This window comes from Podarcis cretensis, assembly GCF_951804945.1.
Source record: "Podarcis cretensis genome assembly, chromosome: 17".
In the NCBI taxonomy this organism is placed as follows: domain Eukaryota; kingdom Metazoa; phylum Chordata; class Lepidosauria; order Squamata; family Lacertidae; genus Podarcis; species Podarcis cretensis.
Window position 1 is genome coordinate 41054397 of NC_137187.1, and position 27876 is coordinate 41082272.

At 46.4% G+C, this 27876-nt stretch overlaps 1 protein-coding gene and 1 long non-coding RNA gene across 7 annotated transcripts in view; one reads left to right on the plus strand and one right to left on the minus strand.

The window, feature by feature from the left end:
- Positions 1–27876, plus strand: part of IQSEC2 (IQ motif and Sec7 domain ArfGEF 2) — a 160872-nt gene that overhangs the window by 15464 nt on the left and 117532 nt on the right. For all 6 annotated transcript variants that reach the window (XM_079958638.1, XM_079958642.1, XM_079958643.1 and 3 more), the window contains exon 2: positions 8447–8476. In XM_079958638.1, coding sequence (XP_079814764.1) covers positions 8447–8476 — 30 coding nt within the window. The remainder of the gene's footprint in view (positions 1–8446; positions 8477–27876) is intronic.
- Positions 16283–21880, minus strand: LOC307206043. The gene is made up of 2 exons (XR_013834229.1): positions 19970–21880; positions 16283–16511 (listed from the first exon to the last, which is right to left on the minus strand). It is a non-coding gene; the product is annotated as an uncharacterized lncRNA (long non-coding RNA).

A 27876-nucleotide genomic window follows, 5' to 3' on the forward strand; every position in this document is an offset into this window, starting at 1 on the left:
CCACAAAGGGGCTTAATCATTGAGCTGATAAGATAAAACAGAATTAAAGTCAATCTCTATTGCCATACGGAATGGTTGAATTTCGGTGAGAATGCATTCATTATAGATTACCTGTTGTTGTTTAGTTGTTTAGACATGTCTGACTCTTCGTGACCCCATGGACCAGAGCACGCCAGGCACTCCTGTCTTCCACTGCCTCCCACAGTTTGGTCAAACTCAGGCTGGTAGCTTCGAGAACACTGTCCCATCATCTCGTCCTCTGTCGTCCCCTTCTCCTTGTGCCCTCAATATTTCCCAGCATCAGGGCCTTTTCCAGGGAGTCTTCTCATGAGGTAGCCAAAGTATTGGAGCCTCAGCTTCACGATCTGTCCTTCCAGTGAGCACTCAGGGCTGATTTCCTTAAGAATGGAGAGATTTGATCTTCTTGAAGTCCATGGGACTCTCAAGAGTCTCCTCCAGCACTATAATTCAAAAGCATTAATTCTTCGGCGATCAGCCTTCTTTATGGTCCAGCTCTCACTTCCATACATCACTACTGGGAAAACCATAGCTTTTACTATACGGACCTTTGTTGGCAAGGTGATGTCTCTGCTTTTTAAGATGCTAGGTTTATCATCGCTTTTCTCCCAAGAAGCAGGCGTCTTTTAATTTCGTGACTGTTGTCACCATCTGCAGCGATCATGGAGCCCAAGAAAGTATTGTAAATTCTCTCACTGCCTCCATTTCTTCCCCTTCTATTTGCCAGGACGTGATGGGCCCAGTGGCCATGATCTTCATTTTTTTGATGTTGAGCTTCAGACCACATTTTGCACTCTCCTCTTTCACCCTCATTAAGAAGTTCTTTAGTTCCACATGATCCACCTGGAGCAGGAACTGGCAAGCCACTCCAGTATCCCTGCCAAGAAAACTCCATGGACAAAAACAACAGATTACCTCTACAATGAATCTAAACAATATACAATCAATAGTTTAGAAAAATGAGCGAATCTATAAAGATAGAACAAAACGACAAAATTACTAATTTAATCATAAAAGGTATGTAGAACTAATACCAACCACCAACACTTGGTATGGAAAACCAGGAGAACATCCCTGTCGCTATAGGCGTATCTCCCAAGGGAAGAACAGAAAGAGGTTCTTCAGCCTTCTATTTGTTACCCTTCCTTGGGCAATGCTGACCGGGCTCACATATTTAAAAGTGAAGTAGGGAACTGCCCACAAGCTCAGCTGAAATCAATCAAACAAATCCTGGAAACTCTATGGATGAATTTAAACTCTGTGGAGCTAATGTAAATGTGTAAATATATTTGAATTCCATTTGGGCAAGTCGTCTGGTGATGTTACTCCCAGTCAACTGCGTCTAGCAAATCTGTTTTATTACAAAAAACCCAAAAATCATCACATGTATGATTATGTTGAATAAAATGTTCCACTAATGGGGCTTTTTAATTTTACCTCGGATGTGAGAATGATGTTATAAGATGTGGGTTTTCAGCTGGCGAGACATGGCACCAATATATACCAAATGACAAACATTCTATCAAATAGATCACATTCTTGGTGCCTCAATTTGTAAATCCTGTAGATTTTTCAGCCAGTTTAATGATTATCCCATCCTGTGATAAACTCCTCAAAACCGTTTTCTGTGCCTTAGACATATTGTTAAGAATTCCTTTAATTGAGAAATCTCCTGCAAAATGGTGTTTTGAAAAGTCTGGATAGTGGGGTCCAGTACTGGGGTGTGAAATGGGACTTCAGTCGAAATGGCTGATGGTGTGAGAAGATTCATTCCCAAAATATGCCTTACACTTTATTAAACTTAAAAGTTTATATAAATCCACTCACATCTGAAAAGAATTATATTGGGGGTGGGGACAAACAAGAAGCCCAAGTTCAATACTTCAATTTCAATAGCCGAAAGTCGCCTGGAGAACAGATTTAGTACTGCTGCTTGTGGCAGGCCTTTGGCGGACAGGAGTGAAAGTTTATATTGTGAGGTGCTACTGCTCCACCCTTAAAGGCTCTTTGCCTTGTGCTACTATATCCCTGCCCTGTGCGTTGTTTGTTGAGCTCTCCCGTGGCCTAGCTCCAGATGACGTCTTAGCCTGGCTGAGTGTCTGGTGCTTCTGAGTAACCAGCTACTCAGTAACCTCTCTCTGAAGGAAACGTTTTCAGATCATTTCCCATATGGTGGATGTTACTGGGATAAGAAAATTGAGGAGGGGGGATGATATCAGCCTGCAGTGAGTTTCACTTTTTATGTAAAGGGGGAAAAGTGTCTCTTCAGATTATTTTTTTGTGGTTGGAGTGGGGTGGCATGAGACTTGCATAGGGGTGCAGTTCTCTTTCTCATTGACAACAAGGCGGGTTGTGACTTCTCTGTGGTGGTACACTGGCTTTGCAAATTAGCGTTGCATTAACCTCTGGGTCTCTCTGAGGGAGACTTGGCCAGCGAATTTCTAAAAGGAAAACTGCAGGCTCTCAATCAGACACACTGCCACACCCTGCCCCACTGTGGTGAAAATGTCTCTAAGCGCATGCATCTAGAAGCTGATTGTGATTACTTGATGGCGATAAATGCTCTGCGCACAGCCAGAGGTTACTACTTCCCATTTCCACAACAGAGCCAAGGCACTAGACATAGGTTCTAATGCTATGCTCTAGTGAGTCCTGACTCAGCTTAAATTCTTACCTTTGTTCAAAGCTGGAATAATTAGCTCTTTAATTTTCATGGCTTGGCTTTGGAGAGGCTGATTTTTTAAATAGTAAAAAAATGATGAAACTATAAACAAATGTTCCCTGACCTTTTAAGAGCTCTAATATACTTGGGTTTCTTGTTTTTGGCAAATCAGTATGCATGCAGGGATTCCAAAACTTCACCCTCTGAACCTCTCGTGGAGGAGGCACATGACAAAGGGCCTCAGATGATGATTACAGGGTCCAGGATGCGGGAAGGCATCCTTAAGGTATTGCGGTCCTGAGCTATTTAAGCCTTCATAGGTCAAAACCAGCACTTTGAATTGGGCCCGGAAACTAACTGGCAGCCAGTCCAGTGGGACCAGGATCAGTATAATATACCCAAACAGTCTTGTCCCAATGAGCAACCTGGCCACCGAATTCTGCACTAGCTTGAAGCTTCCAAACTGTCTACAGAGACAGCCCTACGTATAACACATTGCAGTAATCCAACCTAAAGGTTACCAGAGCTTTCATTAAGAAAGAGAAACTCTCTAATGGGATGAGATGTTAAAGGCCTGTGATCTCCCATTTTTTAAAAAAGCAGGTGGGTGAGGATAGGTGAATTGGATCAGGACTTCAGTATTAGGGAAAGGGTCTTCTACTACATTATTTCCCCAGTGTAAATCATGCCCAGGTTCCCTTGGCTTCATAGGAGAAACGCTGGGGAAATGGTGTAGCAGTGGAAAGAGTTAATAGCCCTCAGCATTATAACCTTGATCTGTTCTGCCTCCTTAGAAGCTGCTTTAAAAAAAGTAAAAGAGATGGCAGATCCACTCCTGGATCTTATCGAGTTTGGCCCTTAGTCCATACTCTCTTAACATTTCTCCAGTGAAAATAGGGATGTCCTATTCTATTATTATTATTAATTTTATTTATACCGTGTCTATCTGACTGGGTTGCCCCAGGCAGCTTCCAATATATATAAAAACATAATAAAATATTTTAAAACTTCCCTATACAGGGTTGCCTTCAGATGTCTTCTAAAGGTTGTATTATCGCATAACTCCCATACCCTTAGATGAAAATACGGATGTCCTACCATACACACCAACATTTCTCCGATGGACGTTCTGAGGAAAAACGGGACATTCTGGGATCAAATCAGAAACTGAGACGGCTTCTGTAAATCTGGGATTGTCCCTGGAAAGTAGGGACACTTGGAGGATCTATTAGACACCAGCCCTTTTGGGTGCAGTTGGGGGGAAATGTACAGGCCGTCTTCCGTTGAAGTATGAAGTAAGCCTGTTCCCACCTTTCAGTTTTCTACCAGTTAGTGCAGATGTACAGGGAAGGTTGATATGGCATTTGTCTTTATTTTGTTAAAATTATAACTATGTAAAAGTACAAGGCTACTTGTATTTAGGCTTTTAATAATGATAGCTGAACTTCTCACAGCTTGATTTGGTACCAGTTTGGTATTTGTGAGCTTTATTTGAGCATTCTGAAAACACTTGTCTTTTTTCAGAGAATTCTTTCCCAGATTATAATACTGTCACATGCAGATGTATGTACAGTGGTACCTCTGGTTACATATGCTTCAGGTTACATACGCTTCAGGTTACACACTCCGCTAACCCAGAAATAGTGCTTAGGTTAAGAACTTTGCTTCAGGATAAGAACAGAAATTGGACTCCGGCGGCGCGGCAGCAGCAGGAGGCCCCATTAGCTAAAGTGGTGATTCAGGTTAAGAACAGTTTCAGGTTAAGAATGGACCTCCGGAATGAATTAAGTACTTAACCTGAGGTACCACTGCATTGTATTGTCCCCTGGGTATTGGTTTCACCTGCCCTGCATCCAGCCCATAGTACCAGCCATTGTGAAGAGCACTTGGAAATTCAACCCTTGCCCCAGTCCTGCCCCAATGCCAAACACATGCAAGAACAAGAGAGGTGGGGAACCTGTTGCTGGATTACAACTCCCATCATCTCTGACCACATTGACTACATTGTCTGAGGCTAATGGGACCTGGAATTCAACAATATCTGGAGGGCCACAAGTAAGGCTTTTTTTCCAGCTGAAACTCGCTGGAACTCAGTTTTGGCACCTCCACTGCCGTTATAAGAGCACAAGGGTGAGCTCATAGTGAGCTCCAACACTTATTCCCCCCCCTAGAAAAATAGCACTGGCCACAAATTCCCTGGGTTGAGATCTGGACGGGATGAGACACTGACTGTATATGCTGAATTTGCAAGAAATAATCAAGACACTTGATTGAGCACAACAGAGAAGAAAGCAAGTGGAAGGCTGCTTGATTGGGTAGTCTGTGACCATGAAATTCACAGCAATCAACTTGCGTTTCATTGACAGTAAGCAGTTATTATTAAATAATTATTATTTACTCTGAATGTGTGCCTGCAAATCAACTGGCTTTGGAGCTTGAGTAGCTGTATGCAACTAGTGAAACCCAGAGTAGAGCCACTGAAATTGAGGAACTTCTGTTATTCATGTCCATTAATTTCAGTGGGTCCTGCTCAAAGTATTGAATGCAACCAGGTGAGGGTTTCATTGTGGGTGGTAGGATATCCTTAAAGAACTTATGCACATTTGCCCATGGGTGCCTGCTTTGCTGAATGTTGACCACACAGAATCAGAAATTTGGAGCTGGAAATGCTGATATAGCACAGTGCTCCAAGTTGGGCAAATTTGCTGAACCAACTAATGACATCACTAGCTTTTCCTTTCCACATTGGCTAAAATCCGACCCCCACTTCTTAACCTTACATGAGTAACTTTAGTCCGTAGTCCCTTAAGATAAAGGTAAAGGACCCCTGGACGGTTAAGTCCAGTCAAAGGCAACTATGGGGTGCGGCACTCATCTCGCTTCAGGCTGAGGGAGCCGGCGTTTGTCCACAGACAGCTTTCTGGGTCATGTGGCCAGCAGGACTAAACTGCTTCTCACGCAACAGGACACCATGACAAGTGCCAGAGCGCACAGAAATGCCATTTACCTTCCCGCTGCAGCACTTGCGCTGGTGAGCTTTCAAATTGCTAGGTTGGCAGAAGCTGGGACAGAGCAACAGGAGCTCACCCCATCACACAGATTTGAACTGCTGACTTTCTGATCAGCAAGCCCAAGAGGTTCAGTAGTTTAGACCACAGCGCCACCTGTGTCCCTAGGTATACAGGCACTGGTGGAGGAAGAGTGGGGGGGAGCGCACTGCCCCTGGCAGCACAATCCCAGTGGGGTGCCATCACGGCTGCCCCCTCTCTGTGCTGGGCGCCATGCCCTGCAGGCGGCATGCCCCACCCCCAGGACACGCGCCAGCCCTGCCCCCGCCTGCTCTCCGCCCCCTGGTGCTGGAGCATGAAGCTCCGCCACTGGGCACAGGCCCATTCGCGAGGAGAGTGAAAAGGTTATGCACCATAATATGGTACCTCTCCCATGGAGGTTCCTTTGTGTGCCACTGACTCCTAATTCCCATATAACATTTATCACTTTGCCAGTTCTATAAAGATACTCTATTGACCCAAATGTGTTTGGTTTGCTGGTAAAAATATACTCCTCTTACACCTCTTAATGGCTGCTGGAGTCATCAGGTAGGCCAGAAGTCCAGGCAGCAGAGGGATCACACATTAGGATTTTGAGGTGAAGGAACCATGGAATTAAAGTAGCTACAGACTGGGATTGGGTGTAGAGAATGAGGTTGTGCCAAAATTTCAAGTTCAGTTATGTAGCAAAATTTCCATGGAGCTATTTTTAAAAACTGTTTCTTGAGGTGTGGGGAGGACATGACATTTCCTCCCAAAATATCATTATTTTTTGGCGTGGAGATTACCTTCTACTGTGAAAATGTGATCCTCCCCCCCCCCCCCGCATCCTTAACAGTTGCCTTTTTGAAGGAGGTGAAATGTTTGCCTCTGTGTACAAAACAGGCCTGTGTGTGTGTGTGTGTGTGTGTGTGTGTGTGTGGTTTCACAGAAACAGTGGCCTAGCGAGGGGAGGGGCTGGGGAAGCCATGCTCCCCGGCACGCTTTTTTGAGGGGGCACAACCAGGTGTCCCCACAACAGGCTCCATCATCAAAGCTGGAGCCAGAGAGAGAGAGGTTGCAGCCTTCCAGGCTGGGGGGGCAGTGATGCCGCCCTCTCCTTATGGCCCGCAAAGGGACACCTGCGTGGGCCCCACCCCTGGGCCGGCCAGGAGGGAGGGGAAGGGTGCTGCCACCACCAGCCACCAAGGAGGGAGGAAGAGGGCATCTCCCAGGGGCAGAAGTGGGGGGGGGAGCCCGTGGCAGCATCACTGCCCCCCTCCTCCGCTAGGCTCTGGCACAGGCGTGCGCCCCCCTGCCGCTTTGCCAGGCTGGGATCCAACAGTCCAACCCAGGGCCGGATTTAGGTTTGATGTGGCCCTAAGGAGCTCCTGAAGGTAATGGGGCCCTTTATGTGCCCAGCTGTCCTTTGTCAACAACAATTGTCGCTGTTTTTTGTGTTGAATATATGCTATATGGTAATTTATGGACCTAAAGCCATTTCCACGTAACCAAACATGTATTTTATCAAAATAATTGTTGAACTGAAATACAATTAAGAAGAAGTATATTAATTGTGATTTGGGGGGGGGCACAAGAGAGTGGGGCCCTAAGCTATGGCTTGTTTAGCTTATACGTAAATCCGGCACCTCTCAGAGCCAGGCAGGGCTGCCAGGCAGCGTGTGTGCCTTTCAGATCAGCCCCATCAGCCTGATCTGAAGCCGCGGTGTCAGTGACGAGGGCTGGGCTGGTGCGGCTACAGCAGGCTCCCTCCGCACACCAATGTGCGCCCAGTGTGCCTGCACCAGTGTGCCTGCCCCAGGCGCTGGTAGCACATGCTATGCTGCTGCTAAGAAAACCACAACCAACTTTTTCCAGCTCATTACTGGTGGGCTTTGAGGGGAAGCTGCAGAAGTTGGTTATCCCCATTATTCACCCCTAATCTGTTCCAAAAGGACTCCAATTTTATTATTTAAATAATAGTAGTTATATTTATGCATTTTCAAATTTAAAGTTGCACACATTTATAAACATGGATTTATGTATCCAGTCTGTATGGGCTCCTCAGTCTATCCTTCAGTGACATTCTAGTTCATATTCTTTGGATTTCTGCATCCCCAATAGACTTTCCACCCTTTTTCTTCCTCTCTATTCATTTACAGTATCTTGTCCTTTGCTGGTTCATCCCACCTGGAAAGTAACTTTTTAAATATTTTCCAAAACAATTCTGCTCACTCCTTATTTTTTCCTTGTCCCAGTTTCTTATTTTGGCCATTAAACCTGCTAATTCCACACATTCTATTAGTTTATGCAACCATTGGTCCTTTGTCGGAGTTGCCTCCTCCTTCCAGTACTTTGCATAAACTATTCTTGTGGCCGCTAACAAAATAGATTTTAAACGTTCTTTGGAATCTCTTCCCCTATTATTGCTAAAAGGAAGGCTTCTGGCTTCTTAGGAAAAGGGAGTAAATTTTTTTTTTTAAATTTCTCATAAACCATTCCCCAAAATTTCTTTGCCAGAAGGACTCCAATTTTAATACTAAAGAAAAACAGACCCACTCCCACCTCAGCAAATCCACCTTTGTCATTGTGTGTCTCCTTGAAGTCTGGGTGTGACCATTTTCTAATACAAAACTCTTTTCTTCTGAACCCTCACCCTCACCCACACCACAACACTTTACCATCACGGTGACCTGAATCATAATCTTGCACTGACCATTTTTGTCTCTTTGTTTTGCAGGTCGGATGGGGAAAATTCAAGAACTGTCAGGTCAGTTGCACTGTTTCTTTTAAGAAAAAGAAAAACACATTCCCTATCTCCCCTCCCCCACCTTTCCCTCTCTTCCCGTTATGTCCACCCACCCACCCTTACTGCTCCCATCCCACCCAGAGACCTTCGTGGTTTCTTATGTGTGGTCTCCCTGGATAAATTTCTGAGTTTGGATCTCTTCCTCCATGGAGAAAGAGTTAATACCTGGATGTGGCTTGAACTGAACACACACTTGTGGGAACCAATGGACAGGGCAGAGAAAGGCGTCCTTGCCCAGCGAGAGGGGTGGTATTTCCTTAGATCACATATAGAATGGCAAACAGCAGGATGTGGAATGGCTAAGGAAGCGTGCTTTGATTTAAATCAGATTCCTGTAGTCTTAAAATATCAGGCATTGATGTATTACTTCTTGAGTAAGGTTAATAATAATGAAAACAATGCTATTGATAATAATATACACATTATTAGTAAAAACATATAAATACTCAACAAGCACCTATTGCTTTTCATTGAACATGTAAATAACCTTGATCTCTGCCCACTGGCTTAGGAATTAAAGCAGACATGATGCATGGAAAATGAAGGAGGGATAAGAGAATATTATTATTATTATTATTATTAGTATTATTATTATTATTATACCCCACCCATCTGGCTGGGTTTCCCCAGCCACTCTGGGTGGCTTAAAGCATATCTAAAAACATAGGAAAAACATCAAGTGTTAAAAACCTCCCAATGCAGAGATCAAGGAGATAGTCCTGGCAGGGGGTACAGTTTGTAATCCAGCAAGCCAAACACAAGCTGACACCCATATCTTAGGTGCTCAATCAGGTGCTTGAAAATTGCTGTTTTTATACTTTCCTAGGCAAATCAAGAAACACAGTAAATTCAGTGAGGCCCTGGGAGGCCCCTGTGGTTTTGGCAAGACCTGGGCAAGAGAGCTACAGTGCCCCTTCCCCCCAATACACATATCTATGAGAAGCCTGGTATGGGCGGCAAGAGGGTGGTTGCAGCAGTGCTGGACTGGCCAGCCTGGGATTTACTGCTCCTTTCCCAGCACTATCAGGGATTGCCGCCGCTGCCACAGTCTTGGGGAGGGGAGTGCAGAAGATAAGTACAGAAAATAAAAAGGGAGGCCTAGGCTGGCTCAACTCTGTAGAGAAGGAACTGTTGCTTTTCCTCCGTGCCACTGCCAGCCTGTCTCTGCCACATGCTCTGTCTCCTTGGGATGTTGCTCAGTTCTATTTGGCTGATTTCCCCCATGTGCCCCATGCCAGGCCACCAGGGCATGTACTGTGTGTAAGAGGAAATCATGCCCAAGGGATACTGTGGCATCAACAGGGTCCTGAGAGATGCAGGGTATCCGTGGTTTGTTTTGGGAGCTCTGGCTGGCTATAGGCCCTCTGGTCAGCGCATGGGCCCAGTCAGATGCTCCACTATGCTAACCAACGAAGCTGGGCTTTGTATGGCGGATGGACTGTGTTCAGCTTTGTGGGCCACATGTTGTGTGGGCTTGGACCATCTCTTGGGTGGAGGGTAGAGTGGCATGGTTGTATCTCTGGCATAGGCAGTGGGAAACTTTCTATTCAGTGCAATCTAGTCCAGTTAAAAAATGACATGGAACGAAGCAACTTGGGGCTCTGACATGTGTGGGGTGCAAAGCACTCATCTGTTCTAGTCCCAGCTGTAGTACAGGTGAGTGGGAAGTAGTTAGTGACTATGACAGAGCTAAGAAAAGATTATATCATGTAGCCTTTACCTCTTGTTCCCATTCAAAAGCTGCCATTGGGTCACAAGATCTTTTTTTAAATTTGTTTCATTTATTACATTTCTACCCCGTCTAAGTAACGTGGAATTGGCCTACATAGATTTCCTGCAGCTTCCTCATTTTGTCCTCACAACACCCCTATGAAATAGATTAGACTGAAAAATAGCCCTTGGGGAAGCCACCCCAAGAACTCTGTGGCTAATTGGTGGGCTGAAGCCGGGATCTCTAACCGCTACACCCCTCTGCCACGTTGGGCCGCTTTACCTTTGCATCGTTAAGGGCAACCCCTTTTTGCCTGGGCTTGGTCACCGTTGATATGGTCACATTCAGTTGCAAATTGGATGTGCCAGGAAAGTTGCATTGGTCCTGGGATCTGTGTTGTCTCCTCCTGTAGCAAAAATATTAGAAATGCTGACTCCAACTCCCGGGTACTAGAGACCAAGATGGCAGAGGGGAGAGGAAGAGGGGAAGCACAATATACAGAATAGGAATGCTGTGGTCTGTGGGCATCCTACAGTCTCTCACTGTTGTTTGCACTTCCAGTGACATGGAATTCGTTTGTACCATAAAGGTGGGGTTGCCATAATTCAAAAAGTGAAAATCCAGACACAAATGTTGTTGAGCTTTTCTTGGCAAAGTAACATTATCCCCATGGTTTTCAGATTATGTCTATATTTTCCCAGCTGCAGATTGGCCTTGTAAGAGCTATTTTGTGTTGGCTATTTTGCTGACAAAAGAGACTATTCCCTGAGGGTAGGGCTACAGGTGGATTTCTGCACAACAGTGGCAATTTCAGTTGTGAGTCTCTCAAAATACTGTGGACAACCTTTTGAGCCCTTAGCATGGAAGCAAAATGGTCTTCCTGTACTCAAAATACCAAGATCAGATTCTTCACTTTGCTGCTGACTTAGTCATGCGAATAACTTAGAATCATAGAGTTGGAAGAGACCACAAGGGCCATCGAGTCCAACCCCCTGCCAAGCAGGAAACACCATCAGAGCACTCCTGACATATGGTTGTTAAGCCTCTGCTTAAAGACCTCCAAAGAAGGAGACTCCACCACACTCCTTGGCAGCAAATTCCACTGTCAAACAGCTCTTACTGTCAGGAAGTTCTTCCTAATGTTTAGGTGGAATCTTCTTTCTTGTAGTTTGGATCCATTGCTCCGTGTCCGCCTCTCTGGAGCAGCAGAAAACAACCTTTCTCCCTCCTCTATGTGACATCCTTTTATATATTTGAACATGGCTATCATATCACCCCTTAACCTCCTCTTCTCCAGGCTAAACATGCCCAGCTCCCTTAGCCATTCCTCATAAGGCATCGTTTCCAGGCCTTTGACCATTTTGGTTGCCCTCCTCTGGACGCATTCCAGTTTGTCAGTGTCCTTCTTGAACTGTCGTGCCCAGAACTGGACACAGTACTCCAGGTGAGGTCTGACCAGAGCAGAATACAGTGGCACTATTACTTCCCTTGATCTAGATGCTATACTCCTATTGATGCAGCCCAGAATTGCATTGGCATTTTTAGCTGCCGCATCACACTGTTGGCTCATGTCAAGTTTGTGGTCAACCAAGACTCCTAGATCCTTTTCACATGTACTGCTCTCAAGTTCATCACTCTAATACTATATCTGCACTTTGGGAGTGTGGGAGTCTCTATATATCGAGACTGTCAGTTCTTTGGGGCAAAGACTGTGCTTCGTTGTGTATCTTGTGTCACTTCTCCCACAGTATCTGAGGTCCCTGATTGGTGAGGCTCTCCCAAGTAGTTGAACGACGAATTGTATTAATGAATAAACTGGTAAGCTTTCAACTGTTCTCTTGTAAAAGCAAAATACACCTGGAAAGTCTAGTGCCAAGGTATATACAGATAGTGATACAGATAAAATCAACTATATCCACACTAAAATGTGTGTGTTGTGTTCATGCATGCACACGAGCAGTAATTACTTTCTGGTTTAACTAGGGAAAATATTTCTTTCTAGTCCAAGCTTAGTTAAGGGAATTAAATCCTATGGATTGGAGCAAGGGCAGGGAAGTTCCTGCTTGAGCGCTTGGCTTCTGTTGTCAACTTTTAGGATGTGCCTGAGTTGTGTTCCTATTTCCTCCATGAAGTTGGATGAGCAGCTGGGTAGGGGTGGGGCAAAGTTGTGGGTGGGAAGTAAAGCCAAGATGACTTGAGACTGCTTTCTTTAGGGAGTAAAATGACGACTGTTCTGTCCCCAGAGTTCTCCACTTCAGAGTCCTAAAGCACTTCATGTGTAAGAGCTAGCAGCAAGGAAACCTCCCTGGTTTTTCTTTAATTATATTTAGGGTGTGCTCAAATATAATGTTTTTCCCTTGGGGAGGCTTACTGTGATTAACATTTAGGAATTGCTCCTGGTAAGAATTAGGATTATGTATTTTAATTTCTGGCCATTGGGAATGGTGCCTGGTAAGTTGAGGAAGCCAGATTTCCAGATTTTCCAGCAGCTGCTAGGAATAGAGGGCTTCAGAAGCAGTTGTAAGGTGTCTAAGCTTTTTGGCCCCGGGGGCTCCATGCCAGTTGTGAACATGGCCACCAAAAGCTGGTACCTTCACACACACATCTCCCATACACCAAAGCATGTGCATATGTACACAACATATTCTGAGAATACACATACATTGTATGGGTTTATCTACACCACATACTTTAAATCTGGCTTAATAGTCATTCCCAAGAACTGGGGGAATTGCAGCTGGGGGGAGAGGGCAGGGATGGATGGGGCTATGCTAGACAACTCTGACAGAATCCCCAGCTCCTTTACCAAATTCCAGTTCCCAGGATTCTTTGGGAGTAGACCATGACTGCTAAAAGTCGTATAAAATCAATTTAGCGCAGCTAGACTCTTAACAACTGTGAGTCTTGTAAAGAAGTCCCTGCCCCCCCCCCAACTCCACAATACTTACTAGCCTGCAAAAATACTTATTAGCCTGCTGGGGGCTGGCTGAGGAGATGGAGAGCTATGTCCCCATTGCAGCTGCTGTTTGTAATACTGTGCTGGTGTGGAAGTTGAGGCTTCCCTCCTCTGGCAGCCCTCTTGGCTTCTGTGCTTGAAGAGGGACAGAGTATTCTCACTCACATCCATAGAACTCAGTGGAGTCACCTGCATGAAGTTCTTTATCACCTGTGGCAACTGGACAAGTGCTTAAATACAAGGCTGGTTCAAAATTTCTGTGTGGGAGGTGAGAGATAATGCAACCCTGACAGTAGAGAACTTGCCCAAAGCTACACCTTTCATGGCTAGCCTCCTAAATAAAGTCAGGTTGAAGTCTAACCTCCTAATAAAGGCAGAATATCACCAACATGTTGCCCCACTATTGAACGAATTGCTATGGTTGCCAGTTACCTACTGGGATAAATTCAAGGTGCTGGTTTTGGTGTATACTTCTTCTTCTTCTTTAGTGATCACTTGTAGCCAAGTAAGATTGTCTTCCATAAACACAGTTTTAACAATGGGTCCATAAGTGACTGTGGGGGCCAGTTCTGGATTCACACGTCCTTCCACAGTGGGGACATTGGATGGGAGTTGATCACGGTATGGATTTGCCAAACGTGCCTTCCTCTTAGCATGTTTCTCTCTTTCATCCTGAGTTTGAGTGTCTTCAAAGCCCATGGCACCTTTGGTAAAGGCTGTTCTCCAACTGGAGCGCTCGCAGGCCAGTGTTTCCCAGTTGTCAGTGTTTATACTACATTTTTTTAGATTTGCCTTGAGACAGTCTTTGAACCCCTTTTGTTGACCACCAGCATTACGCTTTCCATTTTTAAGTTCGTAATAGAGTAGTTGCTTTGGAAGACGATCATTAGGCATTCGAATAACATGACCAGTCCAACGAAGTTGGCTGTTGAAGAATCATTGCTTCAACACTGGTGATCTTTGCTTCCTCCAGTACACTGATAATAGTTCGCCTGTCTTCCCAAGTGATGTGTAAATTTTTTCAGAGACACTGTTGATGGAATCTTTCGAGGAGCTGGAGATGGCATTTATAAGTGGTCCATGTTTCACAAGCATATAGTAAGGTTGGTAGTACAATAGCTTTGTAAACAAGCATTTTGGTTTCCCTGCGAATGTTCCAGTCCTGAAACACTCTGCACTTCAATTGGGAGAAAGCCGCACTTGCAGAGCTCAGGCGATGCTGGATTTCGGCATCAATGTTGGCCCTTGAGGAAAGATAACTGCCTAGGTAGGAGAAGTGATCGACATTTTCCAATGTTTGTTGGTTCAGCACTTTAGTTTTTTGGATGTTGAGTGATAGGCCAAGCTTTTCGTAAGCTTCTGTAAAGATATTTAGGATGGTTTGGAAATCATCCTCTGAGCGTGCGCACACTACGTTGTCATCAGCATACTGAAGCTCTATGACAGAAGTTACGGTAACCTTACTCTTTGCTTCCAGCCTGCTCAGATTGAAGAGCTTTCTTTCTATCTGTTCGATATATGATATCTACTCCGGTGGGGAGTTTCCCTTCGACAAAGTGTAGGATCATGGCAATGAAAATAATGAACAGAGTTGGGGCACCTGATCCCACCCCACTGTGAATGGTTATCTGCGATCGTTATCTGCGATTGTTGTGGTCATATTATCATGGAGGAGCTGAATGATGTTCACAAATTTATCTGAGCAGCCAATTTTCAGAAGGACAGTCCACAGGGCATTACAGCCATATGCAGAACCAGGATACCTGAAAGAGAATCTCATCCTGCATATGTCCAGGCCATCACTGTGCTCTTCAGGTGAGGGCCTCCTGCAGGTACCATGTTATCAGGAGGTCCATTGTGCACAATGTAGGAATCAGGCCTTTAGTGTTGTGGCACCTGCCCTTTGGAATTCCTTCTCCTTGAACATTAGACAGGCTCTGTCTGTTGTCTTTTAGGCACCCTTAAAACTTTCTGGATGGTCAAATGGCAACTTTTGCAATCCATGTGTAGTTTGTAGCTCCCCCCCAACCCCCCCTGTAACTTTTCAGATCCAAATGTTCCAGCGTTTTATTTAAATCCCCTTTTCTTTGTGCTGCAGTGCTAGGGTGTCCTAGCAGTGTGCCAACTTAAATTCACTTCTTGACAGGGCTTTTTTCAGCTGGAACTTGCTGGAACTGAGTTCCGGCACCTCTCAGGTGGGCGCCATTGCCATTACGAGAGAACAAGGGAGGTGTTCCTGGTGAGTTCTGGCACCTCTTTTTATAGAAAATAGCATTGCTTCTTGGTGTTGTAGCCACTCCCATGTACTTCCTGTTGGTGTAATTTGGTGGAAATGAGCAAAGGCTTAGCATATCTTTATACTTTAGAAAAGTGGGGAGAGAAGTTTGCCCTTGGGCGCCATGGCTCTCTCTCTTTTGCTACTGGACTGACTGGCATTTGGTGGAGCTGGCTGGTGGTGGTGGCAAGTAGGTGCATGCATGTACGTGAGCGACTTACGTAAGGAGTAAGTGAGGACAGTGGTTATTTCTCCCTTTCCTTCTGCATTCGCTCTTGGGGCTGCAAATGCATCTTTCGCCAACTGTGGGGTAAAGGGAGGACTAGCAAGAAGGGGGAGGGGGAGGGAGCAAGAGGCACCAGTGGCATCAGGAGTAAAGAGAGACATCCACAGCCCTCTTACGTTTTTGGTGGCAGCTGTTAGTGGTGAGTAGGCGACCCGATTCGTGATTGTATTCCCTGCCCTAAAAGTCAGGATCTCTCTGGAGTCTCCACCTCTTGCTTTTAATATTTGTGTGTCTCTTTTTCTTCCTTAAACAACAAGTTTACACATAAGCAGAGTTTTATAGGGAGAGCCAGATGCCCTGGAGTCATAGTGCAACTAACTTCTGCTGATTTAAAAAGGGGGGGGGTTGAGGGCAGCTGGGGGGGACTGGAAGTGTCAAAGGGGGCCAGTGTGGAGTCAATAAGGTGGGAGGGCTGAAGAACATTTTTTAAATGGGCAAAGCAGCAGATGGTCTAGAACAGGTCTGCACAACATTTGGCCCGTGGGCCACTTGCGGCCTGCCAAAGAATTTCAGGCAACCCACGAAAAATGCAGAGGATGTAAAAGAAAGTAAAGATGTAATGAGTGCTTTGTCTGTCCCCCACTTAAGCCACCTTCCACTAGTCACTACTGTGCCCGTCATGCAACTTGGTGAATGGGTTGCCACTGTGCACTCCCTGTTTGTCACATGACCAGCGACAACCAAACATTGTCAGTCTGTCTCTAGTGATTTTCATCAGGGAAAAGGGTGGACGCCATTCTTCTAATCTGGATCCCTTATGGCTACTTTCTGTAAAGAAAAAGACATAGGGAATCCCAAGCAAAAGTTTCAGACATGCCATTAAAATACCATCTAACCCTCTTTTCCATCTCCGTCTCCTTTGTTTGTAGGGCATGTGGCAAAAAGTGTTGGGACTGCAATTATGGCAGGGGAGGTTTCCCTTCACATCTTGCTCTGTAATGTTTTATTGACAGCAGGATTACAAATTGCTCCCCTCGTGCTGCATTAGTCCACTGAGCTGTTTCCATCTTTGGTAGCTTTATTGCAATGCTGCAGTCAGCCCATGTCCCAATGCGAGAGCAGGCGAGCATGAATGGATTGACACATTGCTACATCTCACAGGAAGAATGTTCAGGTGATGTGGCAGAGCATTGTGGGAAAACTGCAATGTGGCAGGACCATATTTTCATAGGGTGTGCTAAAGAAAAGGCAGATTTTTCATGCAGAAAATTGTGTGAGAATGCTGTGCTGTCCACGCCACATCCCATAATGTGCCATTGTTTGGCATGCTGCTTTCTAAAAAGGTAAATCTTATGCAGATCGTACCTCATTAAAGAAATGAAAAACATTCTATGATTCTATGATTTCTGTAGTTGGTCTGTTTTGCTAGGTATTTTATGGGAGCAATTCCACAAATTGAAATGTTACTCTAAAGGAGCAACAGCCACCTCAGAGCCCAAAATTCTGCATTGAGAAACCACAGAGCACTGCAATGCCTCCGCACAGCTCCTGTTCACAATCCACAGCTCTGGCACAAAAGGGTTTGTGCTGATGAACTCCCCTTATGCACCCCTTATGCACCCATAAGTGTGCCTTATGGGTTACGTTTCCCGTACCACCTGCTTTTGATTATGACTGGGCATCACTGCTAAGCAAGAACAACCCTTCTGATCTCTCCAATAGCACAGTGGAAGTTTGATGGCAGACAAGCTTTTCTATAGGGCTGTTGTATCATGGCAGCAGTAGGGTAATATGGTGACTACTCTGGAACGGTGTGATATGACTTGTTTGGCCTCATGTTCTTTCCGATGAATTTGTGGGAAAGCCGGGGAGAGCATTTTGTGCTGTGATGGTGTTCGGTGAGAACACTGCTGTACAATGTGACTTTACTGCAGAGCAGGAAGCTCTGGGGTGATTCCTGGTGTTGGTGCTCAAAGGATTGAGCCCAGTACACTGAGGCAGGAGGAGAAAGGAATCAGTTTGTCTTGGCTGTTGCTGCACCAGCACCCACTGAGTGCCAGCAGAACATGTTTGAACAGCAGTTTAATGGGCTGCCAACACGCCCAGGCCGGCTTCATTAGCTAAAAGCCTGTCCTTGCTGGGAGCTTTGCCAAAGTTGAGCAGGAGTTTGGCAGACCACATCCCTGCAGGGGTCGGAGGCAGTGTCCCTGGATAGTTGGGACCAGAGTTGGAGCTTCCCAGTGGTGCACGGATGGTGGCAAAATCCAGCAAGGCCAATAAACGGCTCCAGCCTAGTGGTAAGGCCTTAGGCCTTACTGGATGCCCTCATCTGCCCATACTGACTGCTTTCCCATCCCTCCGGAAGATGAGCAAGGAGAAGTGGGGCATTGGGTCACAGAGACTGCCATCTGTCTTAGTACTGTCCACACTAACAGGGCCTCAGGGTTTCAGGCAGGGGACATTCCCAGCCCTGCCTGGAGATGCTGGGCTTGCATGCAGAGCAGATGCCCTGCCCTTGAGCTGCAGCTCTTCCGAGCCGTGAATGAACTATTGTGGGACTGTATCAGTGGCATGCTTTGGGGGCAGGACCAGTGTTTTGACATGCAGAGCCGACACTCTGGGTGTTGCTCCTGATGGAGGAGAGCAAAATGCAGCCTTCACCCCATTCTCCCCTTCCTTCTTCTTTGTGCCTTCCTCCTCCTCGGCATGCCCTCAGCTCCTTGCCCTCAGCTCCTTGCTCTCTCCAGCAGCCCCATATTTTGTATATACAGTGGTACCTCGGGTTAAGTACGTAATTCGTTCCAGAGGTCCGTACTTAACCTGAAACTGCTCTTAACCTGAAGCACCACTTTAGCTAATGGGGCCTCCTGCTGTTGCCGCGCCACCGGAGCACAATTTCTGTTCTCAATCTGAAGCAAAGTTCTTAACCTGAAGCACTATTTCTGGGTTAGCGGAGTGTGTAACCTGAAGCGTATGTCACCTGAGGTACCACTGTATTAGTGTGTGAGAGGTGGTGGTGGGGAAGTGCTGAAGTTTCTCCCAAGGACATACCATTCCTGTGACGCTTGCTGGGGGAGGGGAGGGAGCTGTTTCCAGCGCCTTGCTATCACCGCCCCCCCCCCCCGCTGTCAGCAATGCAGAGCCCCAAGGAGCCGCCTTCACATGCCACTGTCTCCGCGGCAGAATTGGTGGCTGCGACTGACTGGGGAGACAAGAAGCTCTTGGTTGTTTAGGAGAGAAGTGGGGTCTTGCCACCAGCCACACATTTTACTCCAAATAGGGACCTCTCCTCCCGCGCCCCCCATTTTTTAAAAACGTCATTACTCCAAACTCAGGGGCCCATCTTGTCATAGTTGGGGGGGATTGAGAGCTGGGAGCCAGGACTCCCTGGAATGCACCCTCAGTCAGAAGCACGGCTGGTGTTGCTAAGTGAGCTCTTTGGCATGCCAACCGCAAGGCTAATGTAGCGGCAGGTTGCTAGGATATATTCAGGGTGGAGGGGAGGGGGTGTTGGGAGATGACAGTTCGGAGGAGGGGGAGTGACAGCGTGCAGGGCCGCTGCCAGGAAGTGTTGCCACAGCAACCAGAAGCATACACAGCACCAACTTCCCAACAGCTGTTTCCATGGTAAGGACCATATTTCTGCCTCCGGTGGCAAAGATCAGCCCCACTCCACCCTGGTGTGGGGGCAACTGATGTTACAGGATGCCCTCAGCCAGGGCCAAGATGCACCTGTTTCTGGGGAGGAGCACATGACTGTTGAATGTGACTATTTGGAATGCCAAACTTAATCCTGCAATTATGACCAAGAACTGCAAGAGATTCAGAGAAGCCTGAGCAGGGTTTTATGGCAGGGGATGCACCTTTTTCCTCTCAACAGCTCTTGGGGAAAAAACAGCAAGCTTTTGAATAAGCATGATCTGAGCAAGGCAAAGGGTGTTCCACCCCCTGGAGACAGATTGCCCTCTCTGCTTGGTGTTGCCATTTCCCTGCTCCATCGCTCCCCCCTCCCCCCCAAGGGCCGACTTCTGTTAAGTTAGATCTAAAATATATATCACAGAAATGGAAGGCCTGACTGTCTCTGGGCTGTTAAAAAAAGCAAATCAAGAAGTTGCCCCATATTGGGGAAGGGAGCTTGCCATGTTTGCTCTGTTCCAGTTGCTTAGCCTCTCTGGGAGTTCCCACTCTGTACCCCAAGCTTTTCAGCTGAGCCTGCCTATCCTACGGCCTCCACCCCCCCCCTCCATAAATCCATAAATAGGAAGGCAAGACTGAATCTAAGGTACCTGTGCAGAGGCCAATTAGCACTGATTGTGGGTTGCCAGCTGCCCATCAGGGTGGCAGAAGACTCCATACTGGCATCTGAAAGGGCATGGCTCTTCCAGGATAGCTAGACTGCTGGGGAGATGCATGCTCTTGGTTCCTGCCTAAGCTCTGCTTCACTTCTTGCTGCTGCTCGGTCTTCTCTTCTCTTCTCTTCTCTTCTCTTCTCTTCTCTTCTCTTCTCTTCCCCGGCTCCCAAACTTTCACCTGCCTGGTTGCACATCAAGAGATAGCAGCAGCAGCAGCAGCAGCAGTGGCAGCAATGATGTCTCCTAAAAAGGACAGGTAGGAAGCAGGTGTTTGAATGGGTGCCAAGCTGAGTAAAGCCATGGAGACCCTACAGTAATGGATTCTTAGATACAAATGGAGCTGGCAGAAGGAAGTTCTCTTAAGGTGGAAGGCAGGCAAACTGAGGTTTTGCTGCAGAATATCCCACATTAAGCAAATTCTAGTAAGCCACAGTCAGAGAGCGGTTACATAAACAAGGTGTCCCGTGCCAGAGGTGCCTGTTCCATTCAAGGAGTATCGCAGTGAAGTGGTCCAGACGAGAAAAGATGAGCTGCAGGAAGCCACCCACTCCAACTGTCACCTGGTGGAAAAGCCCTGTGCCCCCTTTGCATCGGGTTCGGCAGAAGCATCAAATCACCCAAAGGCGGGGGCCAAACTGGTTAGCAAGGCAACTGGGAAAGGCAGGGCGGGTTAGCTAACAGAAGTGGGTACAAGTGGGACCAAACTCAGAGGAAGCATAGAGCAGAAAAAGATGGAAGAGCCACGAGCAATGAAATGTGTGTGTCTTCGTTGAACAGAAGCCTAGTTTTCACTGAGGTAATAAAAGCTATTTCTGGGCTGTACCATTAAAAACTGCAGGTAGAGGAGGCTAACATGATGGAATTCTTCTCTGTGGAACAATGTACCCTGCATGTGACACTGGTTTTCTCTGTTAAGGGGGCTGAGTGGTTGTTTGGTTGATTGATTGATTGTACAGTGGAACATATAGTGGTGCGGCAATAAAACTGCTAGCATATTTGCAGGGTCTAGTATGGTTTCAAATTGGATGAGGGACCATGTGTTGCAGGGGGTTGGACTAGATGACCCTCAGGGTGACTTCCACCGCCTTGCCCCATGATTGCGGGCGCCCAGGGCCATATGACATCACTATGCCCCATGGGATGCGCACATGCCACCACAGAACTTTTTTGGGGGGTCCAGCCCCTTCATTGAAAATGTTGGGGGGCCTCAGCCCTCACAGACCTGCAGAGATGGCACCCCTGTGATTTGACAAGAAAGGAAAATTTATATAGGTGCAGGAAGGTGAGGAATAGAAGCAGCTAAGGAGCCATTGAGCTGCTTAGGCCCAAGAAGGCCCTTGATTTCCACAGAACTGTAGTAACACACGGAATCAGACTTTACCTCAGATGCCAGGTAGTCTACAGGTTGAGCTCACTCCACTATCCAGGTGCTGGTCCAGGACCAGCACAGCCTCTCTTGACTCAGACAATATTTTACTCCAAATCTCTTAATGTTCACCCTTCCCCATGGCTTCAAGTAGATTTCAAACAGCAATATAAACCTGTGTAGCCAAGCTATGTCATAAGGCCAAGCTATGGTGACTCAGTGCTATTGTCTGGACATGATCCTGCACGTGGGAACAGTACCACAAAATTACGGTGCCCTCCATCTCCCAAACCATGGAATCAGTCAAGAGCATGGGTAGGCAAACTAAGGCCCAGGGGCCGGATTCGGGCCCAATCGCCTTCTAAATCCGGCCCACGGATAGTCCGGGAATCAGTGTGTTTTTACATGAGTAGAATGTGTGCTTTTATTTAAAATGCATCTCTGCATTATTTGTGGGGCATAGGAATTCGTTCATTCCCCCCCCCCCCAAAAAATATAGTCCAGTCCCCCACAAGGTCCAACCCCCTGCTGAAAAAGTTGGCTGACCATTTGGTCAAGAGTGATGCTGTGGTCAATGGTGCCAAAAGCTGCTGAGAGTTCAAAGAGGATCAACAGAGTTGTATTCCCCTGGTCTTTTCCCCATGCCTTTCTCAGTAAAGATCTTCAATCATGGCAACCAAGGCTAATTTGGTCCCAAATCCAGACCTGAACCTAGACTGGCATGGATCTTGTAATCAAGTTTCTTCCAAGAGCATCTAAAGCTCAGTGAACACCACTAACAATCACCTTCCCTGAAAAGGGGGTGTTAGCGTTGGGCTGGTAGTTGCTTAAAACCTCTGGGTCCCATGTGGGTTTCCTGAGGAGTGGGCACTCTCACTTGTCTTTCAAGGCATAGGGCCCTGCCCCATCTGCACCTGGGCACCCTCCCCTCCTTTCTCCTAGCTGCCTGAAATAGGATGTGGGTGGGGGCATGTAGTAGGCCCATTGTCCAAAGCATCTTGCGGAGATCCTCTGGGTTCACTCTGCAGCAACAGCTGATGAAGTGAGCAGTTGGGGCTGCAGGATGTAGGGTTTCATGGGACATTGGGAGGCTGCTTTCCCCCAACATTAGAAGGATTTTGAGTCTCCAGGTGGGCTGTGGGAGTCTCTGAAGGACAGCAGAATGTCTGCCAAAATCAGGGTGATGGCCACTTCCTAGAATCTTTTTAATGCTAGTATCCTCTCATTTTCCCTCAAATGTTCCAAAATCTGATTCATCGCAACCCAGTTAAATAATTCAACTGAATATTTGAGAGCTGTACATTGAACACTGGGATATCTCTCCGGAATAAAATAAGTGCACACAAGCATCTTTGTACAAGCTATGTGTGCACATGTGTGTGTGCACAGGCACATCCACTACAAAGTTGGGAGTGCTCGGGATTGCTCTATACACAACATTACTTCAAAATGCCCACAGTAGCTAAATCAGGTTAAATGTCGAGAGAAGGTCTGAATTTGCATAATTCATTCATTTAAATTACATAATTTGAGGGTTGTGGAATAACTGTTGCCATATCCCCTGCTTGCAGGGCTTCTTAGTGAAAAGTAAAGGTATAAATATTTGTATAGGACTAGCAGAAGGTGAGTTTTTCAAGAGTGAGATTGGGGTACCCTGGGAGGAACAAATCTGGATAGGGAAATGCAGACAAGAGTAGGGGATATTGGTTGGGGTTGGGGGTTGGGTTTTTTTGAGCCCTGGTTTCTATGGAGATGAGAGGCTGGTGCCCTCCAAAGTCAGCATCGTTTCTAAAATAATCCTGCCTGCTCCCCACTCCCCCCAGCTTGTTTCCTGGTTTTAATTAGTAGCTAGTGTGTGAGTCACAGAGAACTGGAGGGAAAGGGTGTAATCAGGGGAGACAATGGGTCTGGGGCGCTCCCTCCTCACACAGAGCCTGAGTACGTGAGGGGGTGTGCAAGTGGGTGCGACATCCGACATCAAGCCAATGTCGTGGTGGAATATGGGAAGCGTGTGAGTGTGGTGCATGCGTGCACGTGGGTGTAGCCAAGGGGGGGGGGAGCAGGGGGACAGCTTCCACCCTAAATCAATCAAAATCAGCACAAGTCAATACAAATCTGAGAGCCTGCCCCCCAGCAAAAGCCTGCCCTCCCCTAACAAAACTCCTGGCTACACCCATGTGCATGGACCTCTTGGGGGATGAGATTGTAGTACATGCAGGGGAGAGAGAAAAAGGTTGCTATTGTCTTTCATAGAATCATAGAATTGTAGAGTTGGAAGGGACCCCAAGTCCAAGCCCTGCAATGCAAGAATATCAACTGAAACATCATTGGCAGATGGCCATCCAACCTCTGCTTTAAAAGCTCCAACGAAGGAGAGTTCACTGCCTCCCAAGGGAGTCGGTTCCACTGTTCAGCAGCTCTTACTGTCAGAAAGTTCTTCCTGATGTTTAGTCAAAATCGCATTTCTTCTAACTTGAAGCCATTGCTTCAGGTCCTACCCTCTGGAGCAGGAGAAAACAAGCTTGGTCCATCTTCCATGTGAGAGCCCATTTGATATTTGAAGATGACTGTTGTATCTCATCTGTCTCCTCTTTTCTAGGCTAAACATACCCAGCTCCCTCAACTGTTCCTTATAAGGCTTGGTTTACAGATCCTTGCTCATCTTGATTGCTCTCCTCCATACATCTCTCAGATTGTGAATATCTTTCTTAAATTGTGGTGCCCAGAACTGGACACAGTATACCAGGTGTGGTCTGATCAAGGCAGAATAGAGTGGTACTATTATTTCCCTTGACCTGGACACTAGACTTCTGTTGATGCAGCCTAAAATAGCATTAGCTTTTTTTGATGCTGCATCACACTGTTGCCTCATGCTAAGTCTGTGGTCCACTAAGATCCCTAGGCACTTTCCACATGTACTACTGGAAAGCCAGGTGTCCCTCATCTTATATTTGTGCAGCTGGTTGTTCAAGTGTCCCTATTGAAATTCATCGTGTTATCTTGGGCCCAGTTCTCCAACCTGTTATGGTCATATTGAATCCGGATTTTGTCTTCTGTGGTATTAGCTACCACTCCCAGTTTGGTGTCACCTGCAAATTTGATTAGCATCCCCTCAAATTCATTCATCTCACTCATTTATAAATATGCTGAACAACAATGAGCCCAGGACAGAACTCTGAGGCAGGACCCCACTTGTCTCTTTCTTCCAGGATGATGAGGAACCGTTTGTGAGCACTCTTTGAGTTAGCTACAAATCCATCTAACAGTTACCTCGTCCAGTCCACATTTTACCAGCCTTGCTGAAATCAAGATACACTAAGTCCACAGAATTCTACTGATCCACCAAGCTTGTAACTTATCAAAAAAATAAATGAGATTCTACTAGCATGATTTGTTTTGAAGAAACCCATGCTGGGTCTTAGTGATCACAGAATCCTTTTCTAAGTGCTCACAAGCCAACTGTTGAATTATCTGTTGTCAGAGCTGCCCAAGGTCCCAGCTCACAGAGGACCAACGCCAGGTCGTCATTATATACAAAAGTCTTTATTGAAGTTCAGTTTCCATTCCAAAGCCGTAGCGTGCAGCTCTACGTCTTAAACCCTAGACCGCCGAAGTTCCGTCTGAATCTCCTCCCCCCTGACACCAGTTTAAGATTCTAGCCCTGCTCCACCTCTTCCTCTGCTCTCTTCTCCTCTGGGTCCTCCTGTCCGCTGGGGCATTCCCCTTTCTGGACTCTTCTGACGCTGAGTCCCCTGACTCCTCCCTCTGCCTCCTGCGGGCTTTAGGACCCGGTTCCCAATCCTCGTTCTCTGCTGCCCTGCGCGCCTGTACTTTTGAACTTGGCTCTCGCGCCAACCCAGTGACCTTCCTCCTGACCGTTACACTGCTTCTGTCACTGCTTCCCTCTTCCGGGATGCTAGCTGGACCTGACCTCCCCTCCGTTGCCTGACTCTCCGATGGAGGCGTGGTCAGCCCTGACTCCTCTTCTCTCCCTGCTGGGGGAGACGCTACCCCCGATACCTGGGACTCTTCCCCCCCACTATGCTCAGGTGGGGAAGCTGGTCCTGATCTCCAACTGCTGCTCTGGGAGTCCCCACTGGCCCCTTGCTTCTGGAGTGTCCCCCTTGGGACCCCCCTTGCCCTGGCCACCGACGCCCCCTTCTGTGAATCTTCCGATTCGCTGGAGAGGCTCATGGAATCTCTCGGGCCACTGTCATCTTCTCCTACGCTGCCCTCAGATTCTTCCCCTTCGCTCTCCATCTCCCCTCTTCCCTGTGCTTCTGCTCCTGAGCCCCTGACATCTGTTCTAGGAACTTTTGTGGTATTGACAGCAAGCTGACCAGTATGTATTTACCTGGGTCTTCTTTGTCCCTCTTTTTGAATATGAGGACAATATTTGCCAACTTCCAGGCTGCAGGGACCTCACCTGTTCTCCACAAATTCTCTGAAGCTCCTTTAGTACCCTTGGAAGCAGCTCATCAAGCTCTGGAGATTTGAATTCATTTAAAGTAGCTAGGTGTTCCCTTTCCACCTCTTCTCCTATCTTGGGCTGTAGCTCCCTCCTTATATCATTTATTCTGTTATCACCAGGTTGGGAACTGCTTTCCTTTTGGATGAAGACAGAGGCAAAGTAGGTTTGATCAGTTACTCCTTCTGTCTGTCGCTCAAAGCATTTCTCCATCTTCTCCATGCAGAGGACCTGTTACTTTCTTGCTCTTCCTCTTGCTTTGAACATAGCCAAAGAAAGCTTTTTGTTCTTTTGAACCTTTGGCCTGCCAGACCTTCACCCTGCAGCTGTTGGCTACTCATGTATACTCCTCCTTTGTGATTTCCCCTTTCTTCCATTTATTATACATAGCCTTCTTAACTCTCAGTTCATCTGTAAGCTCCTTATCTTACTTTTCTTTCTTGTTGAAACTGTCTGCCTTTGAGCCTTCAATATTTCACCTTTCTGAAACTTCCATCCATCTTGGACTCCCTTCTCTTTGAGTAGGTATGACTATGGGATCTTACTTAGTAGTTCTTTAAGCTTTTTGAAATCAGCCTTCTTAAAGTCCAAAGTGCCATGTCTGACTGCACTCAGCTTTCCCTTGGCTTAGTTTCCAGTTGGGACATGAGATGATTGCTACATGTTGTTATTTGCTTTCTCCAGCACATGATCTTGGAGGCTCTGTCCAGCTTGTCATGGCTGTTGTCCTTCATGTGAAGACCACATTTCACTCTGAAGGTACATAGTTCAGTAGCTGAGCACAGGCTGTGCATGCCAACAGGCCCAGGTTCAATCTTTGACATCCCTGTCTTGAAGGATTTTAGTGAGCAGGGCAGAGTCTGGAAACCCACCTGCCGAAGAAGATAATACTGAGCTGGGTAACTGACTCAGTATGAAGATGTACATTTTGCAAATGCCAGATAAATTACATGTGCATCTTCCTAATAAAGCTGATGTACATGTAATCTTTTTAAAGTGGTGTTTATTTATGCATCTTAAGTTGTGTAGCTTCACAATATTCACAGCAGTCTTTAGTGAGCATGATTTTGCCTAGACTTGTGTAAGAATGTGGCTGTTGGCGTGTGTGAAAGTGTGTATCTTTGATTATATTATATGTGTATGTGTTATGACATATTTTGTGTATTTTTAAATGTGTCATATTCTGTATTGGCTTGCTTGCCTGAGGTGGGTGTTTTTGCGCAGGCGTGCTCAGAATTCACCAGTGAACCTCATCACTACAACATCTCTGGGGAAATGGGTGGATCAGGTTTCTCTACAGGGATGGCAAAATGGACCTGGAGAAAAGTTGCTGTACATTTTAAACACATATTAAGTCATCAAGTTAAATCCTATGACCTGGCTCTATGCCTCTGTTTGCAGAAGGACTGCCAGTTATGGTAAAACTGTGTCATTTCTGACATTTCAAGATTTCATGCAAATATGCCCATGCATAACCTCACGCCTTGGCAGGAATCACCAGGGATAGCTGCATTAGCCTGCTCCTGTTGACTACACAAGGGCTTGAGCCTGGGACCACGGACTGATCTGGAACTTTTGTTTGCTCAGGGCCTGCTTTAGATACAGAGGGATACACAACACCAGAAGCCATGATTGGCAGTGAAATATACTCAGAGTTGCAAAGTGATTTCATGCTCTTTATTCAGCTCATAGTGGTGAGGAGGAATGAATGAATGTCCCCTCAGAGTATCTGCTTTATATACATTATTTACACAATGGGCTGCACATGATTGGCTAATTCTGGAATTCTATTGTAAGCCAATCAGGTTGTGGATTCACTTATATCTGGAGCATGATTGGGTGGTTCCTGCCAACCAATCATACTGCTGCATTGTTCTAGGACCAGTCAGACTGCTGCATTCTGAATCCTATTGTTCTAGGACCAATCAGACTGCTGCAATTTGGATCCTATTCAACTCAGTACATAACAGGCAGGCAGTATATAAAGATTCTTGATCAGCCAGTCAT